Consider the following 24,570-nt stretch of genomic DNA (forward strand, 5'->3'; position numbering starts at 1 on the left):
TTTTTTTTAATGTCAAATGTAGCACCTTAAATGTCATGTATATGATTATGTGGATTATTTGATGATATATCTGGTCAGGTGAACCACAGGTGACGGGAGAATTTAACGAGTCTGAGACAGAGGGAAAGAAATATTGAATTGTTCCCCTATGCTCATTTTAAACATCTGATTGAGGGAGATCTACTGAGATAAAAGAGTGCATCACATTTGTACTGTGACACATAATTTTGTATGTTGAGGGGTCAGGGTCACTGGTCTGCAGGATGAACTGAAGGAATATTTGCTTCAGTCTTAACTAAGTTTTAATCCATATCTCACTGATTTAGCCTGGTTGAAACATTGCATTTATCTTCTCTTTCTAAAGTGTGTCTCTTCTGGTTTTATGTCAGGTCTAATTAGGACAAATTAACTTTCTGTAAGCCACAAACTACTACAGAGGAATAACTTATAAACCTCTCTCTCTTTCTCACATAGGCATACACATCTCTGCATTTATCTTTCGCACACTGATAGTTTTGTCATTGATTTCTGTAGACAAACCCTCTTGTTTTAGATATCTTCATAAATCAGACTGTGAGTTATGATTTGACCGCCAGATGGCGCCGCATAACCAAAATAACCAATTTAAATGTTAAAGAAACAAGCTTGTGACTGGAAGGTTGTTGGTTAAATTCCTGGACCATCAGGATAATTCTGGTCGGAGAAAGTGAAACAGCAGCGCTTGTCCCTCCGTCATTACCACTACTGAGGCGCACTTAAGCAAGGCCCTTAACCTCAACTGCTCCTGTGGAGCTGCTCAGTGCTCAGCTGCTCAGAGCTGCTGTGGGCAGCTTCCTGGTGTGAATATGTGAATGTGTGAATGTGATTGTGTTACTGCAAAAGCTATATCCCTATTAAGGTTAAAAATACATAATGATAAAATATTAAATACAAATGCAATTTATGTATGCATTCATTCATTCATGATTTATGAATCAGCTTTAATATGAAAACTCAGTGACACACTGGTTACACTCTTTCTTATATACAATCTATTGTTACACTTGGTTCGGGATCTGCAGTTAGTATTCTGGCCATTAGAGGCGGAGTTGCACTTCAACGCGGCGCAGTTCCTGCTGATTCAGATCTACAGAAGAAGAGACCGACGGCGAAACAAGAGGAAGAAGATGACAGGGCGCGCAAAAAGAAAATCCAAACCCATTCAGGTAATTTACACCGCTTTGACCACCTCTATTGACTTGCATACATGTTTATTGAAAAAACGATTTCACCAGCCAACGAGCTGTGTTGTGTGTGGTTTTAATGGCGACAAATAATCTCCCGGTAAACGCTGTTGGTGAAGTGTTTGGCCCGCTGATGGACAACATGGCAGCAGTATCGCTGACTGTTCCCGCAGAGCCGCTTGGTCAGTGCGGCTCATACATACAAACTGCTAATTGACGTTACGTTTTACGTTTTAATGTTGATACCAGCAACGCTGCGTCACATCTTACTCTTTCCTTCGTAAAGTCCGGTGCAATGAAACGGGTGCCTTGGGTTTTGATTGCTAACATTAGATAGCAAATATTTCACACTACTGCTCACAAATATTTAGTTTCTTGTATAAGTATGATTCCTCCTGGGATTCCTCGATTCATTTACCCTGAACACATCTGTACTAGCCAGTTTATAATAGCTAAAATCAATGTTGTGTATTACAGCAACTATGCAATAGAGCCTAACCTGTGGAAGCTTATGTTAGCAGAAGCTGTTTGTGTTGTTTTTGAAATTGATATTTAATCTTCCCTCATTGACAGAAATGTGGTGGAACATATCAGAAACACCTTTCAATATATTGCAATACAGTTCAATATATAGGGCTAGTTAAAACAGTTGTTTCTCTCACAATACATTTTTTCAGGAGTCTGGTACAGGCAATGGGGAGGTGAAGAAACCTCGGACGGATGATCCCAAAGCCATTCCACTGTCAGCGGTGGATTCAAAGCAACGTGATGAGATGCTGCAGTTGTACAAGCTTCAGATGCCAGAAGATCTGTACCATTTCTGGGATTTCTGCAAGGAGCTTTGTCCTGACAACCCCCATGGTATACTCTTTACACTAACAACATATCTTGCTACTACAATGCTGATGGGACAGACAGTGCATGTGACATTAAAACAATTATTCTGTGTGCAAACATACAAAAAAAACAACCGGAAAGAGACACTTGCTTCACTGCTGCTTAGCAAATTAAAAGTCTTGGCTGGAATATGCAATACCATTCTTCTAAAACATACCATACAATATATAATCTAAACTTGTCCGTTTTGTGTGACCAACAGTCAGATAGTCCAAATGTATTAAATTTAGAACAGGAAAGCAGAAAAGCTTGGCATTACCAATGAAGTAACCAGAAAATGTCTTGCATTACTTAAATAGCAATTTGTTCAATTTCTGTCAATCGACTAATTGGTTAGTAATGACAAATGTTTTCAACCCTAGTCGCATGCAAATTCAAAGTTGTGCAGACTTAGCTCATGGTGACCTCCATAGCAGATTTTCCAACCGTAGCATTAGCAAGTGCATTGGAAATCTGACATAATGATTAGATTAACTATCTTTTATTGTCATTGTATGAGTACATAACCCATAGTTGTCCAGACTTCTCACCCTAAAAGTGAAAGGTCACCATCCCTAGATTCATGCTGCTAGCATGACTAAAAAGCAGTGTTTGTAGAATTTATGAGGTGTGTTTAAAATTATTTTGATTCAGTCTATTTCTGTTAATACTTCTAATTGTAAAGACAATACACATAGGAAAAATTAAGGACCATTATAACTTAGTGTCAGTATTTAATTTGATTTCTGTATCAACATCTTTCTTATGAATCTTAATTTTTTATAGATGCGCTGAAAGACACACTGGGTTTGCGGCTTGTTGGTCCTTTTGACATTCTGGCTGGAGCTCACAAAAACTCAAAGAATCCCCAGCCGAACTTCCATCTTCACTGGAGGTATTTTTATGACCCACCAGAGTTTCAGACCATACTTATGGGGAGTGAGGACAGCCGACACCATATTGGCTACTTCAGGTACAGCCACACACTTTTTTTAACACTTACTTTACCAGCTACAGTGCGAGAGTACTAACTGTGAATAACGATAACTGTGAATACACCAGTGTGGGTTGTTCTGGTTTATTTTTAATGAATTGTATTTTTTCTCAACCCCACCAGAGATACTCCAGACTCCCTCCCCTCATTTGTTGGGGAAAATGAAGCCAAGAAGGGCTGCACTATAACACAGATGGGGGACAACGTGTTCGCTGCTGTCCAGTGAGTACTGATCTGCACATATTTGCCACATTCTTTATACTGGAGTAGCAGTTACAAAAGGGCTCAGAAAGATGGTTGAATGTCTACCATAGAATATCTCTGTCTCCAAGTGTAAGGTGATCAATAGGAGGCAGGGCACACCAGCCACCTGGCATTGGGAGTTATGTTCAAATTTCATAGCACACGATTAAAATACAACTGGTTGAGTACATTGGGCATAGGTCCGAACCTAATATGTCACTTGACTTTTCATTTGCCACCAGTAGCCGCAAGTGGATAAGTATGTCTGTCATCAATCACATACTGAAGTATGATTACTATGTTAAAACCTACAGCCTGTTTCAAACATGGACTTTGTATCTGCTGTCTCCTTTATATCTGATAGTACACAAGCATTGAACAGGATATTAAGTTATGACCATCGTTTCATTTGTATTAGCACACTTGATGATATGTATTGCTTTATGCTTGATATTCATTTAATGTGCTGTGCATAGAGGGCTGGTCTAATTATTTTTGTATGACGGTTTTGTTAACCTCTTTTGCCCCGGTTGCACCGTGAGGCCAAAAATAGGTTTTGTAGACTGATGTGACATGAGTAGAATTTCCTCAGCAACTTAAAATCGTGTCATAGTCACAATTGTCTCTTTCATCTTTTTCTGTCCATATTTTACCCTGTGCTGCAGCTGCTGCTCTATCGTTACCCTCATGGCATTCAGTTCAGACTAGTGCCATGTTTAAAGTTTTACAGATGTTACTAGATTTGGCCTAGTAATATTGCTGTTGTGAGTCACTTGGGTGATAAAAACCCAGGCACTTATTCAGACCCGAGAGTGACATGAAATTGCTGTAAGATAAACACCAAGGGGTGCTCATAGTGCAAAATCTGGATAAAATACATACTGTTCATATTATGGTCATATAACTTACTGTGTATGTTCCTTGGTCTTCATGTATGGAGGTAGATGAGAACTTGATTAAGACCTTTTTTCTGTCTGTCTTCAACAGCCTGTTTCTGCTGCGTAAGAGGAAAGAGAGAGGCAACCTGAAAGCAGGGAGAGAAGCTTTCGAAAGCTTGGACGCAAAGCTGAGAGACAGAGCAGAGACTCTGAGTTTATCTCTAGAGCAGAAGACCAAAGGCATGAAACAGAGGGACAAGAAGGTAGCTCGCACAAACTAACAAAAATGTAATTATCTATAAGGTTTGAGGATAGGGCTGGGTATCGACACTGATTCCCCAGATTCGATTTAATTAAATATTGGTTCAGTTAGGGATATTTCAGTTACATTACCTATTTTGACTGGATATGAAAGAGATTATCAGAGAAATAATGTTGTAAATTGTACAAGTAACGATCTAACCTGGTGCATTATCAAAAACATGAATCTTTATATTACGAATTGGTCCCAAGCAGACACAATAATGTACTTTTTATTCAACATGACCAACACATAACAGCAGTCAACAGTATTGACACAATATTTCACCTCCATTTTTCAAATCTTACATACGGCTTTGCTTTTGTCCAGCTCTTCTCTGTCTTCAGTTTTTAAGTCTGAAATGCAACCAGGCTTGGTGGTGCCTTCAGTGGAGCAGCTCCCGCCATGTTTTTGATTAAACTGAAGTTCAACAAGATCTCACATGGCCAGATCTCATTGCAGGAAGAACCAAAGGCTGGCCACACAAGAGTAACAGGGTTAAAACTTCACATATCCATGGGAAAAGGAATGTTTTTTTCAAACCCAGCCCTATTTAAGGACCTCACTCATTATAGATTCTCCTAATCTCTAACTCAAATGGAGCTGCTGTTATGCCCAGGACCGCCAGACTACATTCCATTGCAAATGAACCAATATAATTCAATACTGTTGTATTTATGTATATGTATACGTAAAGGAACATCTTTGGCATTGGGGCAGTGACTAAACCTATCACTATTTTGTATGCACTGGTGGCTACACCACGGATCCCACCCCCCTGTCCTTCCTTTATTTCCCTCTCATTTATGTAATCAGAGCCCTCATGCAATGTAAAGCTGCAACTTGAAGTATAATTTGACAAAATAGGAGATTTTTATTTTAAAGTGGTCATCTGGCAAAAAGAAATGTTTTTTAAAGAAACAGACAGAAATGTTGGTTCAAGTTGACAACAGGTAATGAGAATTCTCGTAACACCATAGGTGGTCACAAAGACATTCCATGGTGCTGGCATCGTTGTGCCTGTAGACAAGAACGATGTGGGATACAGAGAACTGCCAGAAACAGACGGTGAGCATATATAATGTATTTAACATTTACATTCTTGAAGGTATTTTTCTGATTTGTTTCCTTCCTTCTGATTAATCTATTTACTCAATGAGGAAATGACATGCTTTTCTCCCTCTGTGTCCAGCTGGTCTGAAGAAGATCTGCAAGGCCATTGCTGAAGCACGGAATGATGAAGAGCGTGTCAAAGCCTTTGGACCTCTCCAGGAGATGATCACATTTGTTCAGTTTGCCAATGATGAATGTGACTACGGCATGGGTTATGAGCTAGGAATAGACCTCTTCTGTTTCGGATCCCATGTGAGATTCAAAATGGTTTATTTTATTACATCTGCTGTCTGCCTGCTTCCTGACTAGTCTCTTGAATATATAAACTGCAGGTGTTAAAGGTGTCTTCACCTCCCTGCATGTAAATGCATGTTCCAGTGACTTATACTTTTTCTTATTATTATTATTATTATTATTATTATTATTATTATTATCATCATCATCATCATCATCATCATCTCAGATTGGTCTTAATTTCTACACAGTGCTACCTCAATGTGTTGTGGCAGATGTCATGTGGTTGGGAACTGCTGCTTTAGGACATATGAAAGCCTTTATGTTGCAAAATCACAACAATTGTAGTGGATGGAAATAGATTATTAATCTTTGGTCTCCTGTCTCCTCCAGTACTTCCACAAGGTCATCAAGCAACTTTTACCCATGGCCTACAACTTGCTGAAAAGGAATTTGTTTGGAGAAGTTATGGAGGCCCACCTCTGCAGCCGCAACCACGACAACCTGGACCAACTCTCTGCACATTAAAAAGGTTCTGAAGTACACTTGAGTTCTAGCTCTTACAAGCTTTCCCCACCATGTGTCATTGTCCTCTGTTGTTTGTCATTGTTAATGTTTCTTGGTGGTTTTTGGTGCTGCTGTCATTGATTGGAACCATTTCAATTATTCTTGTTTGTATAAGGTACATGTAGATGTCTAATAAAATATTTTTATATTTTTAACATGTCTTCTTTTTTTATATATAATTATTGTATCTAAGATTATATGAGGGGATTATTAATCTAATGAGTTTAAATTTACATTACCCAACAGTCAATGTGTTCTTAGATTTAATTTTCAGATTTATATCATTAAGGGAGAATGTTTTTCACAATTGGTTCAGAGACTGGTGTGATATGTAATCTTATAAAACACAGCTTGTAGCACAGTATTGTGGTTTGAGTGTGATACCATGCAGTTGAAACAGAGGGCAGTACTGCATCCAGAAAAAGAAATGAGCATCTCTAGATATGTTTTTGCTAAAGACATATGCCTGCCATACCGGTTGAGTCATTATGCCCCCCCCCCACAGAAAAAATAAAATAAAACTCAGCAGTCTCAAGCAGTAATTTACATTGATTGGATAAAAGCTTTACAAAGAAAAGCATTAGGCCTGTGGCTTTAGTTACAAGAACTGTAGTGGATTTTGTCTTTCCTTTTACCTGGTTACTGGTAATATAATATGTAATATGAAAAAGGAAAACAGTGACCGGAAACCAAACAGCTCTTATATACTGAATACTGCCTGGCTTCAGGTATTCTGTGTGTTGATGAAACAACTTTATTTATGAAAAAGGCTCAATGTGAGTAATATAAAGAAAAATGAACCCAGTGTGACAACTTGATGTACAGATCCTCTGCAAGACAAAGCCAGAGCCAACAGATGTTATACTAAGGTGATTTAAATTGGCAAGTAATCAAATTATAAAAAGCAACTGACAAACAGTAAACCCAGGGCTTTGTCCTGTTGGTAATCCAGTCGTGCTTGCAAAGTTTCTGTTGACTATCAAAACACTGGTATGATAAAGTGCATCTAATATAGCTGTGCTAACCATTCAAATGTATGTCTATCCTCAGCAAATTTCTTCAGTCGAGTAGGATAATAACTCAAGACTGAAATGAAATACAGTGTCCAAAGTTGACTGTTTTCTGTTTCATTTTTCTAAGGTGACATTTCAGAGCATTTTTGCTTATTGATTTGGTCACACTGGGCTCCTTACACAAATCATTGGAAGAAAGTAAAGATTAATTCATATGCATTTTATAAATAAACAATCTTACACTAATTATATGACACAGCACACACTTTTCCCTCTTAAGCTACTACTGCTGCAGAAACTGAAGGGTGGAGGCATGGATATATGGGTGCGGGCAACATAAGCAAAACAGGAGCGACTGCCTGCTGGTACATTCAAGTGCCTTTATGAATAATCTGGTGACAAATGTTTACGAATAGATATATATATTTTAAACCAGGTCGAGCAGCACTATAGAAGTTTTGCTGTGTAAAAAAATACGATTAACGCTGTTGTAACAGTGTATAATTACTTGTGATGGGAAACAGTATGATTTAACGCGGATTAAGAGTGATGATAACCAGGTATGCCATTTCCTAATTAGTCACATTAGCTTATCAACCAATCACAACATTGCGTACGTCTTGTTCGCTATTGCTTCTCCCTCCCCTTAGGCGGTATTTCAAAGACTGGGGTGTCAGAAATATACAGTAGGCCAGGTTGGTTCACAATCGACATTCGTTTGCAGAGTTTCCGGCTGTCCGTGAAGGCAGCATTGATCCTGCGGAGTTTCGTGGAAGCGCATCTGAGGCGCGCGCACATATTCACACACAAACACGCAGCACACCAGGAGCATCTCTGAACGCAGGGAGTGCTCGTTGTGGCTTGACAGCCTGGAAGAATTACAGTCGTGTCGCTTCTGTCAGTTTGAACACAGACTCCCTCTGACGCCGCAGAATGATCCCGGGCCCCGCCGAGCCGAGTGGATTCTGAGGCCCACACAGAAATCCACCTTGCACCGGCAAAAGGACCCTCACTGACAGCGTCGCCTCCTGCAGCAGTCAGCCCGAGACAGAATGTCAAGTAGCCCCGAAGGAAGTCTCTCCAGGGGCGGCAGCTCCGACCGTGACTTGAAAATGGCCTCTTCGAGCAACACGTCCCCCGAGGGTGGACCATCGCCGCTGCACCAGAACCGTATACGGCAGGTGGGTGTCTGTCCGCAGCCTGCTCTCTGCATTGACTGGCCCAGTCAACCGTGTAAAAGAGCTGCCGCTGCTGATGCTGCGCTCTCAGGGAGACCAGTCAAAGGCGTTGCCGTGCCCCAGCTCATTGTCGCTGGTGATCTGTTGGATCCATACAGATGTTTCATAAAATGGTTTCGGATAGGCAACTAATTTGAGTCAACCTTCCCCGCAGAGAAAATCTGTTATGATAATAAAGGTGTGCTTCAGAGGTGTGTGTGATAACACCCAAATAGGCCAATTGTGCCAGTGGTTGTTATGGCCGTCTAAATAAACATCACCAGGCCTGCATGGACTCGACTTGTTACTATTGCAGGCTGCAGTGAGGCATGTTTGCAACTTCTGATGCACGTCTGTAGGTTTACTGTGTGGATGAACCATCAGAGGCTGAGCATCCCTGAATCTGTCCTCTGATGAGTTGTCCCATTTGCCCTTCTACCCAAAACATGACCTATTGCATTAACTTTGTAGTTTGAGTACTTGAACAGTTGAGATTTTGTATTGGTGGTCTGTGCCACATACTGGTTGTTTCATACCTCTTAGTTTGTGACAAACACTCACTAGTCTACTTGCCTTTGGTTCTGTTTCACCATAATGCATTGCTTGGTGTGTGTGTGTGTGTGTGTGTGTGTGTGTGTGTGTGTGTGTGTGTGTGTGTGTGTGTGTGTGTGTGTGTGTGTGTGTGTGTGTGTGTGTCCAATAAGTGTTCTCTCAGGCCACTGTTGGGCTGGGCTTATATCCATGTGTCTGTTTTCATACGATATAAACAAGAAACTTAAAGTCAAATTTTGCCATCTTTATTTGACTGTGTGATGTATGTGTGTGGTTGTGTATTCTGTGAAAGTGAGCCAGTAGATGGTAAATGGTGGTTGTTTCCTGTCTCAGTGCACTCTCTCAGGCTAATGTTATTTCTGTAATGGACTGTAGTGCTACACACACACACACACACACACACACATATGCACACCATAGACACTATCCTTTTTTGGGTGGGGCCACTGAGCTCATATACTATACAATGCATTCAAGAGTTTTTAGTAACCAGCCTTGAAATATAAAATCGGCACAGCTCAAACAGGTGTGTTTGTGTGCTGATGATTAAGTGAGCACATTATGCACAAGGAAAACAAATAGTTACATCTATTTGTTGGCGTGTCTTCTAACACAGAGAAAGGAAATGAGCAAATGTGTAACCAGTTACTAACTGTAACATCTTAAAATGAAAGTACAAAGGAGAGTTCTCCTTAAATTTCCTGTATACGGTTTCTTATTTCATTGACGTCTAAATACTTCTTTGGAGGCTAAAAGGTCACACTAAACTAATCTGAGCACAACTGTTAACGTAATCTTTTATACTGTACCTTTTACAGAGATCTGGATGTATATACATGCAGATATTACCTCATAAGAGCTTATCTTGTAAGTACTTACCGGCCTATTACATCAACTGAATTTGGACAAGCTCCTAATTTGTAATCCTGTGATATGATCTTCAGCAGCCTTTGATATGGAGTCATAGTTGTACTTTTACTTGAAATTACCGTTTTTGTTGTCTTACTTTACTTTTGCTTTATTTATTATCCATGGCAATCATTTTAGTGAAAACATGGGGTGTGTGCTGGCACCTGTTAAAATCAATACACCCAAATCACAGAAGACATATAATATTTTACACTTGCCCCTAAATGTTCAAGTAGGCTAAATAGTTTTCAGAGATGTAACACAACAAGCAGATTTTGATTCAACATTGAGGTACAAAACAGTTTTTCTTATGTGAATCAACAAATGTGTTAAATGAGCACTCCACCCATTTATCATTGCACATGTTGAACTCACAATGGAGAGTTCAAGTATCAAAATCAATGCAGCAGAGCCATACTTTCCCTATCCATTATTTTTCATTGTCAAAACCTGGCACCCTAAATTAGGCAAAACACAGCTTGACTGCCAACGGATGGATTGGAGATTAAGGTGTGTTACTCTAGTTACGTCACTAAAGGCAATTTATCAACTTGACACAACTCACTCTGAATTCTCAAAAGGATTTTTTTTTCACATATACTCCTCAAGAACTATAAACATACTTAGTAGACCAGAAAAAATCAAATATTCATCGAAACATAAATCAAGCATTTGGCTCCAACATTCCGGCCCCTAATTGGCATGTAGGAACAAATGTCAATTATCTAAAACAAAACGGAGGAGCCAAAGTCCTTTTCTTTTTTACAATCAGTACAGTTTCATACATTTTTTTTTCTTTTTTCTTTTTTCAAAAGTCCATTATGAAGTCAGTAGATCCTTGAAGACGATGTACATTGAGTATGTACGAGCAAAAAGTCCAAGGATGTGTGCATGTGTGTGTAAATGAATCATGGGGGGGCTGTGGGGGCGTGTGTGTGTGTATTTCAGACTCTCTATGGAGCCTCCAGGATAAGAACAAGTTTGGTGATAGGCCTGCAGAAGGTGCTGGTCTTGGTCCGAACTTGCACTTGTCTTACAAATCCCTTGGAATCCGGTAAGGTTTCTGTGACTTGGCCCATAAGCCAAGAGCTTCTTGGGGCTGTATCGTCAATGATTAGGACGATGTCTCCTTTGTTAAAGTTTTGCGTTTCCCTTGTCCATTTGTGTCTTTGTTGAAGTTCAGGCAAATATTCTTTTACCCATCTCTTCCAGAACATATCTGCCATGTACTGAACTTGACGCCATCTCCTCCTGCCGTAGGAATCATCTGGACTGAAAACTCCAGGCGGTATGGAGGGTTTTGTTTTGAGAAGTAGGAGATGGTTTGGTGTCAAGGGTTCCAAATCCATGGGGTCGTTGGATGCTTTAGTGATTGGTCTATCGTTAATGATAGCTTCTACCTCACAGAGTAAGGTGGCAAGTCCTTCGTCATCCAACGTTTGCTGGTGTAGGAGAGTGCTGAGAATTCGTCTTATAGTACGGATTTGTCTCTCCCAGACTCCTCCATGGTGTGATCCTGCAGGTGGGTTAAACAGCTAAGAGATGCCTTTATTAAGAGCAGCAGTTTGAATCTGAGAGTTGTCCAGAGTTTGAACAGCTTCCCGCAGTTCACGTTCTGCTCTGACGAGGTTGGTCCCATTATCCGACCTCATGACTTTGACAGGGCCTCTTCTGGAGACAAATCTCCTGATTGCATTTATGCAGGAATCAGTATTGAGAGTATGTGCAATCTCTATGTGAACTGCCCTGATATTGAGACATGTGAATACAACTCCATATCGCTTGACAGTAGACCTTCCACGCTTTATGTTGAATGGACCAAAGAAGTCTACACCCACGTTGGTAAAAGGTGGTTCATCTGGAGTGACCCTTTCCTTAGGTAAGTCAGCCATGAATTGCTCACCTTTCACAGCACTCATCTTCTTGCAGAGGACGCATTTGGAGATGATTTTTCGTATGGCTGAGATAGCTCCTGGTATCCAGAATTTTTGTCTCAAACGTGATAGAGTATGACTTCTGCCACTATGTCCAATATTCTCATGGATGTGTCTGATAATGAGTTTTGTCACATGGTTGATTTTTGGCAAGATGACAGGGTGTTTGGATTCTGATGGCATAGCAGACTTGCTTAATCTACCACCGACTCTTATCAGTCCATCCTGCAGAATTGGTGACAGCTTATGGATATGGCTGCTTGTTTTCACTGCGTTTCCTTTCTTTAAAGCGGTCATCTCATCTGAAAAGCTTGTTTCCTGGCAGAACTGAATGATTGCAACTTCAGCTTCATGCAGATCTTGCACAGAGAGAGCTTGTTTGTCCTGTTTGTCCTGTTTGTCCTTTTTATTCCCAGGTAAATCCTTTTTCTTTGTAATTGCCAATTTTAGTGTAGCTTTGACACGAAGAATCCAGGCCACAGCTCTTTTAAGGCGGTGCCAGTCAGAATACCATGAGAGCATCCTATTGACGGTGTTTCCGCTCTCTTCCACAACAGCAACGTTTGATACAAGCACCTTAACCTCTGGATCCTCAGGAGTGAGGGTTAACTCTGAATCTGGTGTCTTAGGCCATTCAGATTCGGGTTGCTGAAGAAACTCTGGGCCAGAAATCCAGGTCATAGACTTTAAGAAGCTGGGTACAGAAACACCTCGTGAAGCACAGTCAGCAGAATTCAGGCTGCTGTTCACATACTTCCACTGAGAAACATTGGAAGCAGATCTAATAGTTGCGACTCGATTGGCGACAAAGGTGTTAAATCTAGAAGTCTCATTCCTTATGTATTTTAGCACCGATGTGCTGTCGGTCCAGAAGACTGATGGCACAAGAGGGACTTCAAGCTCTTCTTGTAACATCCGATCCATTCTTACTGCTACAGTAGCTGCTGTGAGCTCCATTCTTGGAATAGTTATAAGCTTTAGAGGAGCCACTCTAGCTTTGCCAATAAGAAAAGCACAGTGAACTTGCTGATACTTATTTGACATCCTCAAGTAGGAGACGGTGCCATAGCCACTCTCACTCGCATCAGCAAAATGATGAAGCTGTGCTGAGTCAAGTTGTCCTAAACCATCAGGTTTGAGGCATCTCCTAACCTTGTAGTCTTCCAGCAGGCTCAAGTTTCTCAACCAGGTAGACCATTTTTGATGGAGACTTTCGGGAATTATCTCATCCGATCCAAGCTTCAAGCAGCAGAGATCCTGCAAGATCTGTTTAGCAGGAAGGATGACCGGAGCCAGCATTCCAAGCGGGTCATAAATGGAACTAACCATAGATAAGATCCCACGCCGGGTAAGTGGCTTGTCTTGGAGCTGGATTTTGAATTTAAAGGAGTCTGTCTCAATGCACCATTGCACACCTAGTGCTCTTTCGACAGGCAAGATGTCTTGGTCAAAATCCAGGTCTCTGACCTCCTTGGCTCGGTCCTCATCGGCTATGGAGAGAATTAACGCTCTGCTATTGCTGATCCACTTGTTCAATCTAAAGCCTCCTCTGGCGCACAAAGCAATTAGGTTTTGAGCAAGGGTAAGTGCTTCATCCTCACTCTCTACAGACTTGAGACAATCGTCTACATAGAAGTTTCTGAGCACTGTAGAGATGGTTTCTGAGTTGAATTCTGCCAAGTTGTCTGTTGCACACTGCCGCAGAGCGAAGTTCGCACAACTTGGAGAAGATGTAGCTCCGAATATGTGTACAACCATTTTGTACTCCTCAAGCTCTTTGCTCCAATCTCCGTCTGGCCACCAGAGAAACCTTAGAAGGTCAGAGTCTTCCTCTGGGACTCTGACCTGATGAAACATCCCCTCTATATCAGCCATGAAGGCAACAGGTTTCTGACGAAGTCTAGTGAGCACACCAACAAGACTATTGGTCAAGTCAGGACCTTGTAGCAGATGGTCATTCAGACAGGTACCCTGATAGCTAGCACCACAATCGAATACCACCCTAAGCTTGTGTTTTTTTGGGTGGTACACTCCGTGGTGTGCTATGTACCAAATCTTCCTGCTCTGGCTTGTCTTAGCTTTCTCTTCCGGCGTTAATTTAACAGCAAAGCCTTTGTCCAGAATGTTAACCATGAACGTCTTGTACTCTTCACAGAACTTATTGTTCTTTACAAACTTCCTCTTCAAATTGAGTGTCCTTTGTTCGGCGACACAGCGATTGTTTGGAAATTCAGTGTCTCCTTTCCTCAATGGCAGTCCAATACTATAATGTCCATTTACCAACTTGATGGACTTGGAGACGCTTTCCATGAACATTCTGTCCTCCTGTGACATTTCAAGGCGCTCTTCATGTCGACGCTCCGGGAAGTCTTGTTCGATTTGCTGCTGCAGCAATTCGTCTAGCTTGACAACAGAAATCCTGTAGGCCATTACAATCTGTTTTCCAGCTTTTGAGACACTGGTCTTTCGAAAAGGACCATTTACAGTCCATCCCAATGCAGTTTTAACAGCATATGGTCCATTTTCCTTGCTGCTTATCACTTTCCATGGCTCCAATGCCTTTGGAACATTGCTGCCAATCAGCAGACCAATATCTGCATCAATTTGAGGGAGGTTAACCTCTTTCAGATATGGCCATTGTTCCAGATCCTTTTCTGTAGGAATATTTTCCTTTTTTACAGGGATTTCCTTCTGCATGTAAGTATCAGGGAGACCAATGTATTCATTGCTGTCTAAGCTACATATCTCCAGATCAGACGCTGTAGCTGTCTTGACAACTTGCTCTTTATTCATTGTGCGTAGCAGTATGTCAGTTGCCCTTCCAGTCAGTTGTAGCTGCCTGAGAAGTGCCTTGGTACAAAAGCAATCAGTTCTGCCTGGATCTAGGAAGGCATACGTTGTGATTGTTTTGTTATTTCTTTTGTTTTTCACTTTCACAGGGACGATAGCCAGGACGGATTCAGATTCACCGGCCCCAGTATCACTCGATCCATGTTCTTTATTCTTTATTTCCACCAGACCACTTGTGATAGACTTTTCTTTGTTGTCTTTGAAGGCTGTTAATGCTTCGCTATTGTTGATATGTAAGGTGGTGGGGTGCTTGAGTAAACACACTTGGCACGTAAGCCTTTGAGAACATCCTTTGCTCATGTGCCCTGCCTCTAGACATCCAAAGCACACCCCTTTCTTTTTCAGGAACTCCAGCTTTTCTTTGTGGGCTTTCTTATTAAGTTGATAGCAGGAGTCAAGTTTGTGAGATCCATTACAAAATAAACAAAGCTTGCCAGGTCTTTTAGTAGCAGATGGACCAAGGAGAACAGTGCCCCCTGCTGTGGGCCCTGTAACTGGTGTCACGCTGGTGACAAAACCACTCTTGCTCCTATTCTCCCTGCTAGATCTTGGCACTGGTTGCACAGAGGAGCTTCCTCTTGTGGTTGGGGTAATGTCCTTTAAACTGCCAAATACTGGGTGCGACAATACTTGAGCCTGATTATCCACAAACCGCACCAGGTCTGCAAATCTAGCTCTTCTTCCACCCTGATCTTGTAGCTCACAAGCTTTGAATCTCCATTTTTCTTTTAGCTTATAAGGAAGCTTTGAGGTAATGGCTTTCATGTTGGCTGGATGATCCAATTCCTCCAAATAGTCTACTGTATTCATAGCGTTGAGGCAGCTATTTAGAAATAGTGAGAAGCACCTTAAAGCTTCCGCATCTTCCACTTTTATAGCTGGCCAGCGAAATGCCCTATCCAGGTAGGCTGTTGCAACTGTGTAGTCATCTCCAAAGTGCTTTTTTAGCAGTCTTTTTGCCTCCACATATCCTCTGCCTGGTGGCATGTACTGGCAGCTGCGTACCAGCTCTTGTGCTTGGCCAGTTGTAAACTGCTCCAAAAAGTGAAGTCTGTCTTTGTGGTTGTCAGTTCGCTCCTCAATTCCATGCTCGAAAGCTCTCATGAAAAATTGGTATTCCAGTGGATGACCTCTGAAAACTGGTATAGTGAGCGAAGGTAACAATGACATATTTTGTTGTTTTACAAGAGCTTCTGTTATCTTGTTTTGTTTTTCCATGATTTCTGACAAATTGTTTATGCTATTGTTTTCTTGTCTAGGCACAGTGTCAGGCATTTCAACTATGGCAGGTGTGTGCTGCTGCTGCTGCTGCTGCACACCAGATCTCCTGTGCGTTTGCATGTCTTGTCTTGGTAAGTACTGCATGTCAGGAGCTCTGCCAGGTTGTAAGGAGTATTCAATGCCAAGAGCTCTGACATGTGGTCCTTGTGTTGTTTTTGGTCTCACCACCTGTGGCTGCTGCACTTGTTCAGGTAAGTATTCATGAGCAAGTGGTGGTTGAACAGCTCCTTTTCTAAGATAAGAATTCATCCCATCAGATCCATCAGATGCTTCAGAGCCCTGTTTTGATCCCATGGTCTCCAGTACATTGATTTTTGCCATTGCTGCTGCAAGCTCTGTTTCCAGTTCCAGTTGTTCTTGCCTTTTTTTTTAAATTGTTCTTGTTGTGCCTCAAGGTCATGTTTTTTCGTCAGGGCCGCAACCCGCTCCATAATAGCAGCCTTTTCAGCTTCTGCCTTTATGCGAGCATATGATGTTGATGATGTGCTTGATGCACGAGACTTGGACTTGATCTTTGATTTTTGGGAATTTGAAACACTGTCACTAGGTCCGATGTCATCAGAGTTTACAACACTGGGTTGCTTGTCATCTCCAACAATGGAGGGTGAAATTATTTGATGTCCATTTTCAACACTTGTTTGTCTAATTTCACTCAACCATATTTGCACACCCTGTCCAAAAGCAGTACATTTGTCCATGTTTTGATTAAGCCACTGAGTTTGCTTTTCAAGTTCATTTTCAGGCAGAAAACTCTTCAGTGATTTCTGATATTCACATGCTTCCTCACAAAGCCTGTCCATTTCATCCAAGTGACCTCTTATTTTATTTGCATTTTCATTTGATTGCATGAGCTCTTTCATTGTTTCCATTAGTACTTTGGTTTGTTTGCATTTTGAGTTTCTTGCTTTTTGAGTGTTTGCCAAAAACAACTCCAAACCTTTTGCAGTGAATTTAATAACCCTTTTTTCCTTTTCAGGTTCCATCAAATGTTCATATTCCATTCCAGTTTGTGGCTCAACATCACCCTTTTGTGGCTGAGTATCAGAAAGACTCTTAACCATGACATCTTCATCCATTTTCCCTTTGTTCAAACGTCACAAGAAAACACATGAAATCCTCTTATTCCAGGTTTAATCATTAGTGATTTGTTTGATTACCACAAGTGTTTGTTTGAGTGCACACTCCATTTAAGTTGTAACATTATAACATTCAATGATGTATTGCCGGATCGTTCCCATTTTGAATGACGTCATGCTGCGTAGGCGTGTCCACACACTTCATTCATTCAATTTCCAGTTGACAGGTAGCGTAGTAAAAGCAGATAAACATTTGCTGATGCTCCGTGCACATAAATGTATTCCGCAATTGCAAATCGGAGATGAACCTTTATGTGTCCCGCTTGACTGCACTACAAGCTGCTGACGTTCCACATGCAGTTGAGTTTTAGACGAATGTAAGCGCTATCTTTTCCAATAAAAGATGCTCTTGTCTCTCGGTTTTCATGCCTCCATGTCCGACGCGCTCCGTGCGTTGTTAAAGGGTTTTCCAGTTTCATGAAATCCAAACACTCTTCTCTGGTTCCATATATTTATTTTCAAAAAAAAACTTAAGTTGCTTACCGCAGCATGGAGTGACAGACAGGTCAACTTAATTCACTTCCTTCTTTTCCAATTGTTCAAACAAAAAACAAAAACAACACATAGCAGCGGTCTAAAACTGTATGGCCGCGTGCCTAAAACCAAGTGCTCCGCCGGCCCCACTAGCCAACACTAATATACCCAGGTGCTGCAGTCACCTGTCTATAAAGAGAAGGCGGAGGTGAGAAACGGCATCAATTATGCATAGTCATGCCGGCCTCAAAATAACCAGAATTAACAATAATCACAATTTCATAATTCTTACCAATTCAACTAATAATTCAAACCATAATATTTTATGTTCATATCTCATAATTAATTAGATAAATAATAATAGTAGACCAGAAAAAATCAAATATTCATCGAAACATAAATCAAGCATTTGGCTCCAACAATACTTAGTATGGGTCCCCTGTGGGATATAGCACACTATCTGAGACACCTGATTGGTGCAGAGATTCTTTTTCAGTCCAGTGCCTCCAACTTAACTTCATTGATCGATCACAAGTGGCAGTGTTGATTAATGATGATATCCTTGCTGTGGTGCTATTAGCTCCTACTGTTGGTCTGCCTGTACTTTTTCCTTTTTTTTACACCTTCAACAGGCCAAGAGTGGTCATCTAGCATCATTAAAAAACTGCACGAGGTCTAATCAGGCAAAAGTGAAAACACCTGTGTATGTGTATCGAAGATGTATAGGGCCTTTAAAACATTGTAACATTTTTGGGCGGGTGACACTTTAAAGTAGAAAAACTCAAGATATAAAGTTGTTTTGGCTAACATGTTATAAAACATATGCCTTCAACTCTTGCAGCACAAAGAAGCATTTGCATTCATTTGGAGTTGTATTTCTCACCCCTGACATACAGTACCAGTCAAAACTTTGTTGTATGTTTATGTATAAGTCTAATATTCACTTTAGCTCTGTTATGGTAAAGAGAAATACCTGGTTCTATAGTTGTTAGAAACTTTGGCTTTCTTCACCCGTTGTGTGCTATTTCGTCTGTCTGCTGTTTGATGTTGGGACTGTAGCTTACAGTGGGTTTACCAGATGACAAGAACCGTGTGAGAGTAAATGTGTGTGCTGTAAAACCACAGCATTGAACTAAAAGGTCAGGAAGCTGCACTGAGCCAAAGAGTTTGATGAGAAGTCACTGGGTTCACCCCCTCTCCCCACCACCCCCATTTATGTCAAGTAAAAGAGTACATACAAAATTGTGCTTTTAAAGTTACAAATGGTAGGTGAATAAACATTGATTTGCAAGAGTGTATGAAGTGTACTCCAAAAGGTACAATTCTAGTCATCTTCTGAGAGTGTACAGCCCTACAGTCATCAGGTTGGTCTTATTTGCAGAACCCGACAGCAACGTTTTTCAAATGGCTTTTTCCAGGTTTTGATCCCCACAAACAAAATTCCTTACAATGCTTTTTTAGGGTTGTCATAGACGTTGCAGTATTGGATACCTCAAAATCTCTGCATTTTAAGCTGTTTTGTAACAGAGAAAATGTGTAAAAGTAAGACATTTTTGTATAGGTCTGAAAACCTTAAGTGGAATATATCTTCTGAAACACAGTTTACAGATAATGCGCAGCAAAATAATAACAGATCTAGCTCCACTGTGAGACAAAAAGAGAAAATGACAAAATGACACTATGATGTGAGGCTCTTACTTGCAGGTCTAAAAATACTCCCTGTCTCTTGTGTGATTGTCCTGGAGTAAAATAGCTTTTGCTAGCCAAGTGGCCGTGTGTCCATGTCTCTTTGCTCACTGAACCTGTGTCACTGGGCATTTACATGCAGCGCTGCTCTTGGCTGGTGTTGAGCTATTGCTTCCCGCAGTCTGAACAATATAGAGACTGCATCATAATTTGTCTCCCCTTTGCCTGTGCCAGTCCACTTTCCTGTGGTTTAGCAGATACTTAGAGCTCAGTTTGCAGAGATCAAGTCTAGGACTAGATTTCATGGCACTGCAGTCTGATGATGAGTGAAATCTCCAGGCTTCAGCTGTGGAAATTACCACTGTTAGAAATACACTTTCAAAAATATGATTACAACCCTACAAAAGATACAGATGGCTTTGGAGACTGATGATGAATCTGTTTACCTCTAAGCAGAAATGGCATGTTCTGGTCTTATATCTAGAGATGAGTTGTGTTCAGGACTAGATGACATGACCTATTTCTTACTCACTGTATGATCTCATAATTCCATTTATTTTATAGCTCCACATAGTTGCACCCCATTGCCTGTCCACTTTCTTTTCAGCTTACCATCTATATTTACTTCTATTAATGCCTCATGTTGTCCTTTACCCTAGATTTCTACTTCTCTATGGCTGTCACTCCTGTTTCATCTTTAATTTCCCTCCAAAATACCTTCTTCCCTCCCCCCTTTGGCCTCCCCCACACTCCTCCTCACTGGTCCCTACACTGAGGTCCTGATGTGCCAAGAGGTCAGATTTCACTGCAGCCTTTGACATTTTCATCTCTCTCTTTTCCGCCCATCTGCCTCTGTGTCTTCTCCCTGTCTGAGTCTGCCTGCCTATCTGTCTACCTCTATTTCTCCACTGGGAGTGGTATGATGGGATTCTGCAGAAAATTAGTCCTAATGGAGCCATGGCCTTCATTACATTATCTCTGAAAAGCTACAGCCACACACACACACACACACACACACACACACACACACACACACACACACACACACACACACACACACACACACACACACACACACACACACACAGATAAGTTTGCTTAGCTATCCTTGTTAGGACATTGCATTGACTTCCATTCATTGTGGAAAACCTAACCCAAACCCTAACCCTAACCTTGACCACAACCAATTAAGTGCTAACCCTAAACCTTAAACTGACTGCATATTTACACAATAACCAGGACCTCAGCAATGCAGTTTTGCCTCATAAGAACAAGGTTTTTGGTGCCCATGAGGACTACTGGTGTTTATACTGGAAAAGGTCCCAATGGAATAACAAAAACATGTGCAGACACACACACATGGCCACAGCTGCCTTCCATCGTATGAATCCAAATAGGGATGGTTGGCAAATTGGGTGTCTGTGGGTGTAGTCATATAGAGTGTACATACACATACATACAGAATTACATAGCTGTATTTAATTGAGGAGTTAGAGCGGTTGCCTGGTTGTAAGTGCTTACACACAGAACTGTCACAAGTCAACCACTTCAGTACCTCTGACGGCTACCAGCATTAGAACAGATGCCATTAAGAGTGAATCATTATTTGCTGTAAAATATGTGCTTGCTACTGCATTGTTGTGTGTTTTTATAGGCATGATTCAGCAAGATTTGTCTGTCCATGACACCATCCCATTCTCTATGTACCATCAACATGATGGAAAACACTTGATTGTTGATTATGTTATGCCATAATGTGATAGAAAGTTGTTTTTTTGTTTTTTATCAAAACCAAACCCATTGACTTACCTTTGTTGTTAATACACTCTTTGTCTTTGATATATCTTAAGCTTTGGATCACAAATTTGTTGGCACAATTAGATAGTTAGAAAATTATCTAGGGCTGCTAGTATTTATTTATCATTTATTTATATTGCTGATGAATCTTGTAATGCCTATTGTGACTTCCCACAGTCCATGGTGATATTATAGGTTGCAGTGCTTAATCAATAAGCTGATCAATTAGAGGTGGACTTGTCATATGCATTCATAAATGTAATATTTTTGGCTTTAAGTCTGTTGGTTTGATAAAACAGGGAACCGTAATACCTCAATTTTGGGTATGTAAAAAGCTGATTAATCAATATGATGTTTAATGCTCAAAGATGAAATTCCATACAAGTTTATTTATCCCTGTAAGGGCAACTGTATGCAGCAGGTCACCTCCCAGATCAATAGACACACACAAACAGCTTGATGGGAAAGAAAGAAAAAACAATGTTAATCACAGAGCTAAAAACAATGAAAGGTTATGAACTTTAAAAAAATAAAAATAAAAAAAAACTATGTGGAATTGTTAAAGAAAAACACATTCATAAGTATTAAAAACAATTAAAAGGACTCAATCTAAGAGGATATACAAAGTAATGAGCATAAAAAGCATTTAACAAAACCCCCCTATGAGAAAATGAGAAGTCAGAATGTAGAGGGAATATTGCAGTTGACTAGAGCAACAATTGGATTTACAGGCAGGTAGATAGCATTGCAACTTGATTTACTGTTTAGCACAAGTGTTATCTTCTCTGTGGTTCTGAATTATGTCCACTGCAGCGCTGACCTGAAGAAATGACCCAGAAATATATTCATATCTCACTTGGGCAAATTCACCTCAAAGAGTGGCCATATAAGGCATGACACTCAGCCTTCCAAATACCAAGGAGCCACTGTGCCGACCAGCTCTGACGCAATATGCAAGCATCAGTCATATGATGTTATCTATAGGTTTTTTGGATGAGTGTGCATTCTATGTAACGGTGATAGGGTTGTGAGATAAGCAATAGTATTCCTGTACCGGATCCAGAATTCATACAGAGCATCAGCATGTCTATATTTGGGTACAAATGGCATCCTGACACCCTGTATGTCCAGACTGGCCTTCTTGCCCGTCATGGTACCTGTCATAACTAGTTTGGGTGGCTTAGTTATATATGACACCGTCTTACAGTGGCATATCTTCTTCTGATGGATGTTTGAAGGACTAAAAGAGATACGATGACTTGATGAGTCATAGTTTGCCATCATCGTCATCATCATTCTTTTCTTGTTTGGGTTGAAGGCTTTTCATCAAAAGACCACATACAAGGACGAAAAGTGAAAACTGCGCCTTGAGGAGAGCATACTGTTGTAAAGATGGGCTAATAATGTGATCATACAGTATATTAGCTGGTCCCAGCTGCAGGATATGAGGAATACAGGCAAGACTATTGAGAGACATCCTCAAGCAAGAAAGGTTGCCAGTCATCCTCCAAAGAGGCCAGGTGTTTTTGGAGTAGGGGCAGTGGGAAGCATTTAGATGTTAATTATTCATTATGGCCTTTATAACTGCGTTTCCTGTTAGAGAGAGACAGAGGAGGGCGTGGTTGGTGATCAATGGACTTCTCAGAAGCTCAGCTCAAACATCATATAAATGTGATCTCTCTCTGCCCTCCTCCTCACTCTCTTTATCTCCTTAACCTTCCTCCTCTCCCCTCTCTCTCCACTGCTTCTCTCATCATATTTGAGTTGAGTAAGTGGCGGATTTCTCACAGGAAAACACATCAAAGCTTTTCGCTGTGTTGTTGAGAATAGCATGGCTCATAGCACCACACATAGACAGACACGCACACATATGCACTCAAACACATGCGTGTGGCAAAAACACCAGCTTGCTTTTTCCACTTGCTGAGGAAGATGCTTTGACACAATTTATAACTCCTGCAGCTGCTGAATCCAAAGACTACAGATGTTAAATCATCTTTATGCCTGTTTAAACCTGCATTATATCTACATTTGGGATTTGTAGTACTTTTATTATGTAACATTTTGTGCACCACCTTAAACTCATCGTGTTTGGTTATAACCAAAGACAGAACTACTAAAAATATGACTGCTAATTAAATTCTTATACTTGTACTAACGTCTGTTTTATTATGTCTCCGAGTCATTTTCTCTCTCTCACAGTGTTATATTATTATTACTCTTTCCTGTTCTCTCTGTGACTGACAGCATCACTCAGCAGTCCTGGTAGGACTGTGTGCTGCAGTAAATTTTAGGTCACACGCTTCATTATTCATTATACATTCAACTTGGAGGTGAAATCCGTTTACGCCTCAGTACCCTTCATCGTCTGACACTGGATGAGATCAGCCATCAGATGGAAATACTGTGTTATTCTGTGTATGGCAAATTTGAGGGCTGTGGTTCTCTATGTGATCTGGAGATGAAGGGTACTCAGATTACACATGACAGTTCAGACCTATTGCTTCTATGTTTGTAGTGTCTGGACACACAGTAATGTACACACTCAATTTTTGGTGTTTTGGCAAAATCTGTAACACCACTAGCATTTTCTTACATGTCCCACTCGGTAATACAATAAGTGATTTAAGCCAATTAATCTCTGAAAGGGCAGCTGAAGGACTGTTCTGATCCACCACATCACATGCTTCTTTTTCTACAATCTTAAAAGTCCACTTTGATAGCAGGAATATCGATATTCCTTATCAATAACAGTATCTGCAGTCAGATGACTGTCTCACCGGAATATGCCATTTTATTTTCCAGTGTGCTCAACGCCACTGCGCTCTCATCTCATTAACAGGAATGGCAAACTGACGTCATGCCTACCCAGGGGACTTAAGTAGCACATCAAAGAGAAAAAAGGGAAAGCTGTAAAGTAGTATGACAACCATTTTCAATGAAGTGCATATAATACCAACCCTCCTGTATCACATAGTTGCGGAGAATATCGGTTATGGTTTGCAGGCTTTAAATTTTGCTGATAGCTTTTAGATAACACCTCATAAATCTGATGTCTTGCTGCGGGATTTAAATAATGAATTAATAGCTGTAAACAGTTGCTTACTCTGCATTTCTGGTCATATAAATGATTTCAGACACCTCATACTTTGCTTTGAAAATGGATGTTGGAGGTTCTGTGGCCCAATGTAGCAAAAAGCAAAAGCTGCAAGCAATCAGTTAATGTGATGCTGCTCTCTCCCTGTGGGGCTGCTGCTTGTCTGTCTGTGGAAGTGGAGAGGGTTGTTTACTG

The 24,570-nt window shown here is 40.8% G+C and overlaps 2 protein-coding genes across 2 annotated transcripts in view; both read left to right on the forward strand.

Moving 5' to 3' along the window:
• The first annotated feature begins 1,148 nt into the window (after positions 1-1,148).
• Positions 1,149-6,578, forward strand: LOC133993259 (histone PARylation factor 1). The gene is made up of 8 exons (XM_062432158.1): positions 1,149-1,205; positions 1,901-2,084; positions 2,886-3,072; positions 3,217-3,315; positions 4,324-4,477; positions 5,496-5,583; positions 5,708-5,880; positions 6,256-6,578. Exons 1-8 carry the CDS (start codon positions 1,167-1,169, stop codon positions 6,388-6,390), a joined length of 1,059 nt encoding a protein of 352 aa, XP_062288142.1. The 5' UTR covers positions 1,149-1,166; the 3' UTR covers positions 6,391-6,578.
• A 1,774-nt stretch (positions 6,579-8,352) lies between these two features.
• LOC133986011 (ankyrin-2-like) overlaps positions 8,353-24,570 on the forward strand; it is a 123,527-nt gene continuing 107,309 nt past the window's right edge. The window contains exon 1 of the mRNA XM_062425781.1: positions 8,353-8,623. Coding sequence (XP_062281765.1) covers positions 8,495-8,623 — 129 coding nt within the window. The 5' untranslated portion in view covers positions 8,353-8,494. The remainder of the gene's footprint in view (positions 8,624-24,570) is intronic.

The sequence above is a fragment of the Scomber scombrus genome, chromosome 2, assembly GCF_963691925.1.
Source record: "Scomber scombrus chromosome 2, fScoSco1.1, whole genome shotgun sequence".
Taxonomy (NCBI): domain Eukaryota; kingdom Metazoa; phylum Chordata; class Actinopteri; order Scombriformes; family Scombridae; genus Scomber; species Scomber scombrus.

Bases quoted from the DNA above. Each gene is read 5' to 3' on its own strand.
- LOC133993259 (XM_062432158.1), top strand. From the start codon at position 1,167: ATGACAGGGCGCGCAAAAAGAAAATCCAAACCCATTCAG. The intron at 2,085-2,885 runs GTATACTCTTTA...AATTTTTTATAG, and splicing joins TTGTCCTGACAACCCCCATG to ATGCGCTGAAAGACACACTG. The intron at 5,881-6,255 runs GTGAGATTCAAA...TGTCTCCTCCAG, and splicing joins TCTTCTGTTTCGGATCCCAT to TACTTCCACAAGGTCATCAA.